At 44.5% G+C, this 12538-nt stretch overlaps 1 protein-coding gene across 2 annotated transcripts in view; it reads right to left on the reverse strand.

Moving 5' to 3' along the window:
- The window catches only part of LOC126297689 (histidine decarboxylase), a 393180-nt gene that overhangs the window by 170949 nt on the left and 209693 nt on the right, over window positions 1-12538 (reverse strand). For both annotated transcript variants that reach the window (XM_049988805.1, XM_049988804.1), the window contains exon 6: window positions 9561-9695. In XM_049988805.1, the coding sequence (XP_049844762.1) occupies window positions 9561-9695 (135 nt within the window). The remainder of the gene's footprint in view (window positions 1-9560; window positions 9696-12538) is intronic.

The raw sequence follows: 12538 nt of genomic DNA on the forward strand, positions 1-12538 counted from the left end.
TAAGCATCCCATCTTTTAAGTCAGTATACCACCGACATGCTTTATGCAGACGCTATAAAATTCAGACTGGGAAATTGCTGTTCATCATGAGAGTACGGATACAGGATGGTAAGTATTGTGGAAGGATTTAAACACTTTGCCCAATACTTTCGCTAATGGAGGTTTCCAACAAGCCCTACCAAAGTAATGGTCACATATTTCTACTTAAGCAACACACTGGCCAACCACACACTTACAGTGCATACTGAGAATACCATTTCTCTATATACTGAAACCCCAACATATGTCGGTGTGACTATGCAAATTCCAGGACTGAGTCTGGTGTACTGTTGCGGAGTATAGTGCTTCAATGTTGCTCAGTAACACACACGTAAAGAAGGTCGAAGTAATATTAAAACGCAATATACGGATGATATCTGGAACCTGTACCTGTAGGTTACCTACACTCTGCCATATCCACCCATTCCAAATACCAAATTTACTAAAATGCAAAGCAATCCTTTGTTTCCAATTCACCAACCATCCGAGGATGTGGAAGTCGACAGACTGCTATTTAGAGTTCCTCTGGAACGATTACAACGATGTGTGTCTTTTTTGTCTTAGAGTGCATTTTTTTCTATGAACTTTTGGGCATTTCTAAGCAGTTGTTTCAATATTTTGTATATGATTATATGTGATGCCCTACGCTATTTTTCAAATAAATAAAATAATATGAACATCGCACTATATGTGTTAATGTCATAACATACGCTGGGTATTTAATGCTCACAGCGCTGAAGCCATGCTTCCAATTCCTTCCTCAATCACTGACACAGTATGACGCTACATTATAGCAGGAGGTAGTGATGGAGTGTTTGGGATAATTTCTTTGTAACTTCAGTTCTTGAATGATGGTTTAGTCTGGCAACTGCTACATGTGCCGCGCGGGATAGTCACGCGGTCTCAGGCGCCTTGCCACGGTTCGCGCTGCTGCCCCCGTCGGAGGTTCCAGTCATCCCTCGGACATGGGAGCGTGTGTTGTCCTTAGCTTAAGTTATTTTAAGTTAGATTAAGTAGTGTGTAAGCCTAGGGACCGATGACCTCAGCAGTTTGGTCCCATAGGAACTTACCACAAACCACCAAACTGCTACATGCGATGATGACCATCACTGCGTGCACCGTTGGACGTTTACAACTGAAGCTCTTGGTATGAACGCCAATTGGTTAGGACAATTAGCATTTCGCATAGGGCACTCTGACGTTAATATCATGTATGCGTTTGTCTCTGATTATACTGTATTCCAGCATAGTACATAGTTGTTGATTATACGCTTTCGCTGGATGCCACGGTTTTCGAGTTATTCAAGAAAAATGCATTTGAAGGTCAATTTTGTACATTTTTCTTGAATAATTTGAGAGCTACGCGCTTTAGCGAAAACGTATCTCAGTACAAAATTTAACTAAATTCAGTTTCCTCCAAAAAGGCCCTGTTCATTTTTTCCGTAGAACTAGAGTTACGCTCTACCAAAATACAGCTCGGTAGTTTTGGTACAGTACATGGCTCTGAGCAGTATGGGACTTAACATCTGAGGTCATCAGTCACGTCCGCAGCTCGTGGTCGTGCGGTAGCGTTCTCGCTTCCCGCGCCCGGCTTCCCGGGTTCGATTCCCGGCGTGGTCAGGGATTTTCTCTGCCTCGTGATGGCTGGGTGTTGTGTAATGTCCTTAGGTTAGTTAAGTTTAAGTAGTTCTTGGTGACTGATGACCATAGATGTTAAGTCCCATAGTGCTCAGAGCCATTTTTTTTCATCAGTCCCCTAGAACCTAGACCTACTTAAACCTAACTAACCCAAGGACATCACACACATCCATGCCCGAGGCAGGATTCGAACCTGCGACCGTAGCGGTCGCGCGGTTCTAGAATGAAGCGCCTAGAACCGCTCGGCCACTGCGGCTGGCGGTACAGTACATAAATAACATAGTAAATGGTAGGATTACCGGTAGTGTTGGTGCCATTGATGGGGAAGAAACATAAATGAATGTGTGACAGAGGAACCGGCAGCCGAAAACGTCTCTTTCGTTTTGTTTGTATCTTTATTTTGCACGTAATTAGAACCATTTATCATTCAGTGCTTGTCCGTTGTGTACTTTATATATTTACAGAATTTAATTGCATATAACTTCTGCGCGTTTATGTAATCAAAACAACTACCTTTGATGCAAGTGCAGCTTACATGTACAAACACAGCATAACCTACATAATTATTGTTGTTATTTAGTACTCAACAGAATGTTCTTCATCATGATCAAAGGCGAGAAATTCTTGTTATAAATGATAAGTGCAATAACAGAAACATATTTATGTAAGCTCTACAACATACTGTTTGATATGCTTTTGTTTTAATTTCTTTTTTTTACCTTTTTTAAGGAATCTGTGTTTTCTAGATCTGAATTTTTATGTTATTACTTCAACATACCTCTGTTTCACATTTTAAATCAACAACATTTGAATCAAACCTGAACTAAACAACGATAGTGTCAGTTTTGCTATAAATGCTGTTTATTTTTAAGTAACAGACAAGAGGATAACTATGTAGAAAGAAAATGTTCCGTAAGTCATATACAGGGTGAGTCACCTAACGTTACCGCTAGATATATTTCGTAAACCACATCAAATACTGACGAATCGATTCCACAGACCGAACGTGAGGAGAGGAGCTAGTGTAATTGGTTAATACAAACCATAAAAAAATGCACAGAAGTATGTTTTTTAACACAAACCTACGTTTTTTTTAAATGGAACCCCGTTAGTTTTGTTAGCACATCTGAACATATAAACAAATATGTAATCAGTGCCGTTTGTTGCATTGTAAAATGTTAATTACATCCGGAGATATTGTAATCTAAAGTTGACGCTTGAGTACCACTCCTCCGCTGTTCAATCGTGTGTATCGGAGAGCACCGAATTACGCAGGGATCCAAAGGGAACGGTGATGGACCTTAGGTACAGAAGCGACTGCAACAGCACATTACGTCCACATGCTAACACCTTTTTATTGGTCTTTTTCACTGACGCACATGTACATTACCATGAGGGGTGAGGTACACGTACACACGTGGTTTCCGTTTTCAATTACGGAGTGGAATAGAGTGTGTCCCGACATGTCAGGCCAATAGATGTTCAATGTGGTGGCTATCATTTGCTGCACAAAATTGCCATCTCTGGCTTAATGAATGGCGTACACGCCGCAGTACATCCAGTGTAATGTCGCCGCAGGCTGCCACAATACGTTGTTTCATATCCTCTGGGGTTGTAGAAACATCACGGTACACATTCTCCTTTAACGTACCCCACAGAAAGAAGTCCTGAGGTGTAAGATCAGGAGAACGGGCTGGCCAATTTCTGCGTCCTCCACGTCCTATGAAACCCCCGTCGAATGTGTACCTCACCCCTCATGGTAATGTACATGTGCGTCAGTGAAAAAGACCAGTAAAAAGGTGTTAGCATGTGGATGTAATGTGCTGTTCCAGTCTCTTCTGTACCTAAGGTCCACCATTGTTTCCTTTGGATCCCTACGTAATTCGGTGCTCTCCGATACACACGATTGAACAGCGGAGGAGTGGTACTCAAGCGTCAACTTTAGATTACAATATCTCCGGATGTAATTAACATTTTACAATGCAACAAACGGCACTGATTACATATTTGTTTATATGTTCAGATGTGCTAACAAAACTAACGGGGTTCCATTTAAAAAAAACGTAGGTTTGTGTTAAAAAACATACTTCTGTGCATTTTTTTTATGGTTTGTATTAACCAATTACACTAGCCCCTCTCCTCACGTTCGGTCTGTGGAATCGGTTCGTCAGTATTTGATGTGGTTTACGAAATATATCCAGCGGTAACGTTAGGTGACTCACCCTATATATACACAGGGTGGTCAGAAAATGTCTGAAATGCTTGTCGTGATATTGTAAGGCAGATTGTACTGAGACATAAATGTTAAGAAAAATATTCGATACGTTGCTCCGTTTCCGAGTTATTTAGCATAGAATTTAGCCAATCGGGGCGTCGCGCGCTCACACTCAAGCGGTGTTGCCCAACGAATGCTTTGACTCGTTAGCTGAAACTTGAATTTAAGCGTGCGACGATCTGATTGGCTAGCTTTAATGCTAAATAACTCAGAAACGGCGCAACGTATCTCTTTTTTTTAACATTTATGTCTCAGTACAATCTGCCCTACAACATCACGACAAGCGCTCCAGCCATTTTCTGACCACCCTATATACACTCCTGGAAATGGAAAAAAGAACACATTGACACCGGTGTGTCAGACCCACCATACTTGCTCCGGACACAGCGAGAGAGCTGTACAAGCAATGATCACACGCACGGCACAGCGGACACACCAGGAACCGCGGTGTTGGCCGTCGAATGGCGCTAGCTGCGCAGCATTTGTGCACCGCCGCCGTCAGTGTCAGCCAGTTTGCCGTGGCATACGGAGCTCCATCGCAGTCTTTAACACTGGTAGCATGCCGCGCCAGCGTGGACGTGAACCGTATGTGCAGTTGACGGACGTTGAGCGAGGGCCTATAGTGGGCATGCGGGAGGCCGGGTGGACGTACCGCCGAATTGCTCAACACGTGGGGCGGGAGGTCTCCACAGTACATCGATGTTGTCGCCAGTGGTCGGCGGAAGGTGCACGTGCCCGTCGACCTGGGACCGGACCGCAGCGACGCACGGATGCACGCCAAGACCGTAGGATCCTACGCAGTGCCGTAGGGGACCGCACCGCCACTTCCCAGCAAATTAGGGACACTGTTGCTCCTGGGGTATCGGCGAGGACCATTCGCAACCGTCTCCATGAAGCTGGGCTACGGTCCCGCACACCGTTAGGCTGTCTTCCGCTCACGCCCCAACATCGTGCAGCCCGCCTCCCGTGGTGTCGCGACAGGCGTGAATGGAGGCCCGAATGGAGACGTGTCGTCTTCAGCGATGAAAGTCGCTTCTGCCTTGGTGCCAATGATGGTCGTATGCGTGTTTGGCGCAGTGCAGGTGAGCGCCACAATCAGGACTGCATACGACCGAGGCACACAGGGCCAACACCCGGCATCAGGGTGTGGGGAGCGATCTCCTACACTGGCCGTACACCTCTGGTGATCGTTGAGGGGACACTGAATAGTGCACGGTACATCCAAACCGTCATCGAACCCATCGTTCTACCATTCCTAGACCGGCAAGGGAACTTGCTGTTCGGAACCGCGCGACTGCTGCGGTCGCAGGTTCGAATCCTGCCTCGGGCATGGATGTGTGTGATGTCCTTAGGTTAGTTAGGTTTAAGTAGTTCTAAGTTCTAGGGGACTGATGACCACAGCAGTTGAGTCCCATAGTGCTCAGAGCCATTTGAACCATTTTTGAACTTGCTGTTCCAACAGGACAATGCACGTCTGCATGTATCCCGTGCCACCCAACGTGCTGTAGAAGGTGTAAGTCAACTACCCTGGCCAACAAGATCTCCGGATCTGTCCCCCATTGAGCATGTTTGGGACTGTATGAAGCGTCGTCTCACGCGGTCTGCACGTCCAGCACGAACGCTGGTCCAACTGAGGCGCCAGGCGGAAATGGCATGGCAAGCCGTTCCACAGGACTACATCCAGCATCTCTACGATCGTCTCCATGGGAGAATAGCAGCCTGCATTGCTGCGAAAGGTGGATATACACTGTACTAGTGCCGACATTGTGCATGCTCTGTTGCCTGTGTCTATGTGCTTGTGGTTCTGTCAGTGTGATCATGTGATGTATCTGACCCCAGGTATGTGTCAATAAAGTTTCCCCTTCCTGCGACAATGAATTCATGGTGTTCTTATTTCAATTTCCAGGAGTATATATATATATATATATATATATATATATATATATATATATATATATATATATATATATGTCTCACCGCTCTGATTTCCAGGGGAATCTAATAAAAAGTTGATAGCACACACAAACAAAGCGGTCGCAATGTGGTAATGCCCGATAGGCATGCGACACACCTAAAGTAGAGGAAATACGGTTACAATCTTAACTGACCAAAGTTACTAGGAAAACTACCGTAGGCTACGCTTACTTACGAAATCTACGAGAATCTATGGCAGTTTTACAACTCTGTGTAGGACAAATGGTTTGCGCGTAGCAAGCCAGATAATATGAAAATTTTCGCGTGGTATTTGAAGGCCTTGTAGGTTGCATTAAACCAATAGGTAAAGGCAGCTAAATCACCCTGTATATTGTGACAAGTAACGGTTGTTTAACACTCCCTTGGAGCACACCCAAAGGTACTTTTATGAGTAAGGACTTCTCTCCTTTCAGTATGACATGCTGTGTTGCATTTGGTAGGTACTTTTCAATCCAGTCACACACTTTATTCCGTACGTTCGTATTTTGTTCATTATATACCAGTGCGAAACTGCATCGAATGTCTCCCGAAAGTCAAGGAACACGGCATCTACCTGGGCGTCTGTATCTAATACTTTCTGTGTCTCGTGGACGAACAGAGTGAGCTGGCTTTCACATGATAGTTGTTTTCGGTATTCGTGTTGGTTCCTACAGAGAAGATTTTCGGCCTCCAAAAATGTCATAATAGGCGAGCGTAAAACATGTTCCAAAATTTTACAAGTTAAGATGAAAACGAATTCAGACCATGTGATGAAGGACACACTTGCTTTTGCCCGTATATTTGTTACTGTCGATGTGACATAGGTCCTCAATTTCACCCCAGAAAAAAAAAAAACAGCAGTACTTGGTGGAAGCCGGTAAATCCGCACAAAAAACAGCACACTCAGTTTTATCGACTGGAAAGATTTATACCCAGAGTTTTCTGGGATAAAAACGAATTTATTCTTATTGATTAACTAACAAATAGAAGCAAAACTAGTGAATTCTATACAATTGCCGGCCGAAGTGGCCGAGCGGTTCTAGGCGCTACAGTCTGGAACCGCGCGACCGCTACGGTCGCAGGTTCGAATCCTGCCTCGGGCATAGATGTGTGTGTTTTGTCCTTAGGTTAGTTAGGTTTAAGTAGTTCTAAGTTCTAGGGGACTGATGATCTCAGCAGTTAAGTCCCATAGTGCTCAAAGCCCTCTATACAAGTCTTCTGGACAAGCTGGATCAAAAGGCATCTGAGTGCTCAAAGCCCTCTATACAAGTCTTCTAGACAAGCTGGATCAAAAGGCATCTGAGAGGATGTCTAGATTTAAAAGAAGTGAACTCACTGATATTGCGCAGTTTACCTTTCCTTGTCAACGAGGAAACGTAGGAATATGAACTGTTGCCACATCCAACCTGTACGTCAGACTTGAAATTCTCTGACTTACCTGCATTTCTACATCTAAAAAAGACGAAAAAGGTTGAAGCCGGGAAACTTTTCGAGTTTAGTGGAAGGGTTATGGCAGACGTAGATGGGTATTACGCAGGCTTTTCAGAGTAGTACATGTGGTATGGAAACTACTTACTGGAAAATGTTGGTCAATAAAGGCTAACGTTAAAGGGAACTACGAATTCACCGGTAAAAAATTGGTCACCACACTGCACACACACAGATGAATTATAAAGACTGTGCAGATGGCCAAGCGACTGAGTAACGTGCTCAAGCGCGTGCGCAGTGCCTCTAGGTGAGCACAAAGCAATGGCTATCTGTGAGACGTTTATGTTTCAAGTGGGCATTGTATGTAAACGTGGGTAAATGTAAGGACGTGACAGGGAGACAAAAAGGGGCAATCATATTTGGCCGTGATCGTGCCCATACGGTGTGTGAAGTTGCTGGATTTGTTGATGTTTCACGGTGGACTTTTCCACGTATCTACAAGCGGTGGGTGTGACACATGTGGCGATGAAACACAATATCATAATTGTGGTGACAAAAATATCCTGGCTGAGAGTGACCAAACACGCATTTCACCCCTTGTGCATCAAAATCGATCCAAACCGGATAGGAACTGCTGCAGGCAATGAATGAAGGTCCATCACATCCCGTTAGCAAGAGAGCATTCCGACGAAAACTGTATGCAATGAACATTGGAATCGTTCACCTCATTGCGAACACAGACATTTAAAGACGATAACAGCAAAGTTCATAGGGGAGGAGGAATATGTGACTGGTTTTCTGAACACTCCCTCTCATTTCTAGTCTGCAAAATCACCAGACTTGAACCCACAGAAACTTTGTAGGACATGTTGTAAAATGTAAACTTTCACGAGCGGAATTGTCATAATTAATAAAATATTCCGGGATATTACGCAGTGGTCGAAGGGATTTCACTTTTAAACCCTACGTTTTATCCCCATCTGCGGAGAACATTTTTAAGGGGGTCGTAACTTCGTTGAATGTCCGATTCACACTGTAATGGTACTTGAATTACGTAATCATTGTGGTACCACACCTGAACCTCTCGATATCAGTAATATTCTACTGTATTTCTGTTAACTACTTAACATATTTCTGAGACAACATTCAGATTTGATTTCACTTTTGATACATCGATATGTTTATATTGCAATGATATTATTCTTATGTGTATTCTTTCTTTTGTCACTATGGTCTTTGACGTACTTGTAACTCTGATGTTTGGGCGCGTAAGCAATAGTTAGTTAGTTGTTGAGTTGTTAGAGAGTCGGACCTTGCAAAAGTCAAGTGTTGGACGTCGTGTTGGAAACACGCATAACGTAGTCCGCTTATAAAATGTGAACTTTAACAGTGACTGTGAGCTAGATGTTTTCAAGTATGTTTTGTGTTTACGAGATATTGCAATAAAAGCAATTAAAAGGAAATGTAATTTAAATTCGGAGTACTGATTATTTTTTTTTACATCACCATTGTGGTAACTTTGAAAGGTTTAATCTTGAAGAATGTTTTGTGAAGCGCATCTACAAAACTTTTGAATATAGCAGGATAAAATCTAGGCCGTTTTGCATCCGAGCTTGGAATTATAACCACCTACATTTTCAACGATTGAGCCATGATTTTACGACGAGACCAGCGTGGGAAACACAAAAAGATGAGTGCCTAGTTTTTTGATTATTACATGAAATGACTTTATTAACTGTGCTCTAATGACAGACACCTGCCACATGATATGACTGTTGTTGCCCGAAAATGCAGTATTTAGCAGCGTGAGCAACACCACAACCGTTATTAAATTCTGACCTTTGTTGTGGTAGGGTTGTCAGAACACCCTGGCTCGCTATTGAGTTGCGACTACTGAGGACATGTTGGAACAGCAGGTAAAACGCCGACACCAGCATCCCCGCAATCCGGTGGAACTGCGCCATCAAATCCTTGGTGAGTGGCTTAACCACGATACGAAGTATCTGCACAACATTGCGCACTTACTTCGTAACCGAATCCAGACGGACATGAAGTCCAGGGGCGGAATTTCACGTTGTTAAATGATGCTTGTAACGATTTCTCTAGGGGTGACTAATTTTTTGTTCGGTGAGCTTAACTGAATCTTTCACTACAAGCCTGAGAACTTAACATCTTGCTCTCTACCTTAGTGTAGATCAAGCCTGTGAGAAAAGGGCGAGGAGGTTACCTGGTCGGAGCAGTAGGCGACGAGGCGGGCGTTGACCTCTGCGTCCTCCAGGTCTGGGCAGCGCCGCTGCGCCCTTTGGATGGCTTCGGTGCGACCCGCCAGCAGGCTCACCATCGTCGCCTCACTCGCAGTCGTCTGCACACATAATATATACTCTCGTATACCTAACTGTCCACTCAGTACATCAACTCGTTAACAGTCAACATGTATGTACGAGGTTTGTCCGCAAAATACGTATAAAAGCTGAATAATGCCTTTATGTTACAAGTTGCAGTCACCGCCAGGTGGGACTACTGCTGTAATCAATCCCATCAACGCTCAGTTCGAGTCAGAGCACTCTGCGTGACGGTGGGAGTGTGCGGGAGCTTGTAGACAGTTACCCTCTTTCACCTGTCGTCGGCATGGAGCTCTCTCTGATTGAGGAACAGCGCGTCAACATCAAGTTTCTTGCAAAGCTAGGCAAGAATGGCCGTGAGATTTTTGAGTGTTTGAAACAGGTTTACGGAGACAATTCTCTGAAGGAACCAACTGTGAACAAGTGGTTAAAAAGGTTCCGGGATGGCCGAAAAGAAGTGAACGATGACTCTTGCCCAGGACATCGAGTTCCGATGCAAATGTTGAACGAATTCGGGCTTGTGTTCTTAAAGACCGTAGATTGACAGTCAGAATGATTGCTGACGAGCTGTCAATCCCCAAAACAATCGTTCACGAAATCCTGACACAGAAACTTGAAATGAAGAAATTGTGTGCGAAAATCGTACCGAAGTTCTTGACGCCAGAACAGAAAGCAAAGAGGGTTGAGTGCTGTGAGAATTGGTTGGAAGCAGAGGAACGAGGGGACTTTCTCAACCGAGTCATCACTGGAGACGCGTCCTGGTTTTAAGAATTAGATGTGGAGCTCAAATGTCAAGGCAAGGAATGGAAACTAGCAGGAGAACCGAGAACAAAAGTGTCGCGAAAATCAAGGTCCAATGTGAAGAGAATTTTGATTGATTTCTTTGATTCTAGGGGCATTGTTCACAAGCAATTTGTCCATCCCGGCCAGAGAGTGTACGGAAATTTTTACGTTGAGGTTCTGACACGTCTCAGAGCTCGTGTGGTCCGAGTTCGACCGAAGTTGGCAAAAGGGGGCAGGTGGATCCTTCATCACGACAATGCACCCGCTCACACGTCGCTCGTTGTAGTTTTTGGCCCGAAGCTCAATCACCGTGACAGACCACCCGCCTTATTCACCGGATTTAGCTCCGTGTGACTTCTTCATGTTCCCGAAATGCAAAATGGTGCTTCGGGGGCGGCACTTGGGAGATGTGGAAGCCATCAAGGCGGAAACGACACGGCAACAGAACATAACAACTGAAGACTTTCAGAAATGTTATCAACAGTGGAAACGGCGTTGGCAGAAGTGTATCGCGTTTCAGGGCGAGTACTTTGAAGGAGACCATATTGTAATACCTAAATAATTGTAAAATAAAGTTATTATTCATCTTTTATACGTATTTTCCGGACAAACCTCGTATTTCTTGGCCTGAAGGTCCTGAGGGGAAGGTGCAACCTCCCCTCTGTAAGAGGCTCATGCAAGTGATGAGTATGGAGTTTGTGTCGTTTTTATCTTACTTTCGTTATCTTTGTCGTTGTTGTTGTCATTATTGTTGTTCGTGATGATAATGACGGCGACGATGACGACGATGATAGAGAGGGTGAAACAGATTGCCTGCTCCTCACTGAAGTGAACAAAGTCATGGGATTACGATATGCACATATACAAATGGCGGTAGTATCGCGTACACAAGGTAGAAAAGGACAGTGCATTTGCAGGACTGTCATTTTTACTCCCTTGAATCATGTGAAGAAGTTACCGAGGTGATTATAACAGCACGACAAGAGTTAACAGAATTTGAACGCGGAATGGGAGGTGGAGCTGGACGCATAGGACATTCCATTTCGGAAATCGTTAGGTGGTTCAATATTCCGAGATCCACAGTGTCAATAGTATACCGAGAAGACCAAAGTTCAGGCATTACCTCTCATCATGGACAAGGCAATGGTCGATGGTCTTCACTTAACGACCGAGAGCAGCGGAGTTCGCATAGCGTTGTCAGAACTAACGGACGAGAGACACTGTGTGAAATAACTTCAGAAATCAATGTGGAACATACGGCGAACGTGTTCTTTAGGACACTGCGGTGAAGTTTGACGTTAATGGGATATGTCAGCGGACGACCGACGCGAATGCCTTTGCTAGCAGCAGCGCCTCTCCTGGGGCCGTGACCATATCAGTTGGACCTTGGACGACTGTAAAACCGTGGCTCGGTCATGTGAGTCCCGATTTGAGTTGGTAATAGCACATGGTAGGATTCGAATGTGGCCAAAACCCGAAGAAGCCACAGATCCGAGTTATCAACGAGGCACTCTGCAAAATGGTGGTGGCTCCATAATGATGGGGGCTTTGTTTACATGAGATGGACTGGGTCCTCTAGTCCAACTGAGCCGATCATTGACTGGAAGTGGTTATGTTCTGCTACTTGGAGACCATTTGCAGCGATTCATGGACTTGATGTTGGCCGGCCGCTGTGGCTGGTCGGTTCTAGGCGCTTCAGTCCGGAACCACGCGGCTGCTGAGGTCACAAGTTCGAATCCTGCCTCGGGCATGGACGTGTGTGATGTCCTTAGGTTAGTTAGGTTTAAGTAGTTCTACGTCCAGGGGACTGATGACCTCAGATGTTAAGTCCCACAGTGCTTAGGGCCATTTGAACCATTTTGAATTTGATGTTCCCAAATAACGATAGAATTTTTATCGATGACAATGCACCATGTCACTGGGCCACAATTAGTCAGGATTAGTTTGAACAACATTCTGCACAATTATATGGAATGTTTGGCCACTCAGATCGCCTGACGTGAATCTCATCGAACATTTATGGAATACTATTGAGAGATCAGTTTGTGCACAAAATCCTGCACTGTAATATTTTCACAAC

The sequence above is a fragment of the Schistocerca gregaria genome, chromosome X (genome assembly GCF_023897955.1).
Source record: "Schistocerca gregaria isolate iqSchGreg1 chromosome X, iqSchGreg1.2, whole genome shotgun sequence".
NCBI lineage: Eukaryota > Metazoa > Arthropoda > Insecta > Orthoptera > Acrididae > Schistocerca > Schistocerca gregaria.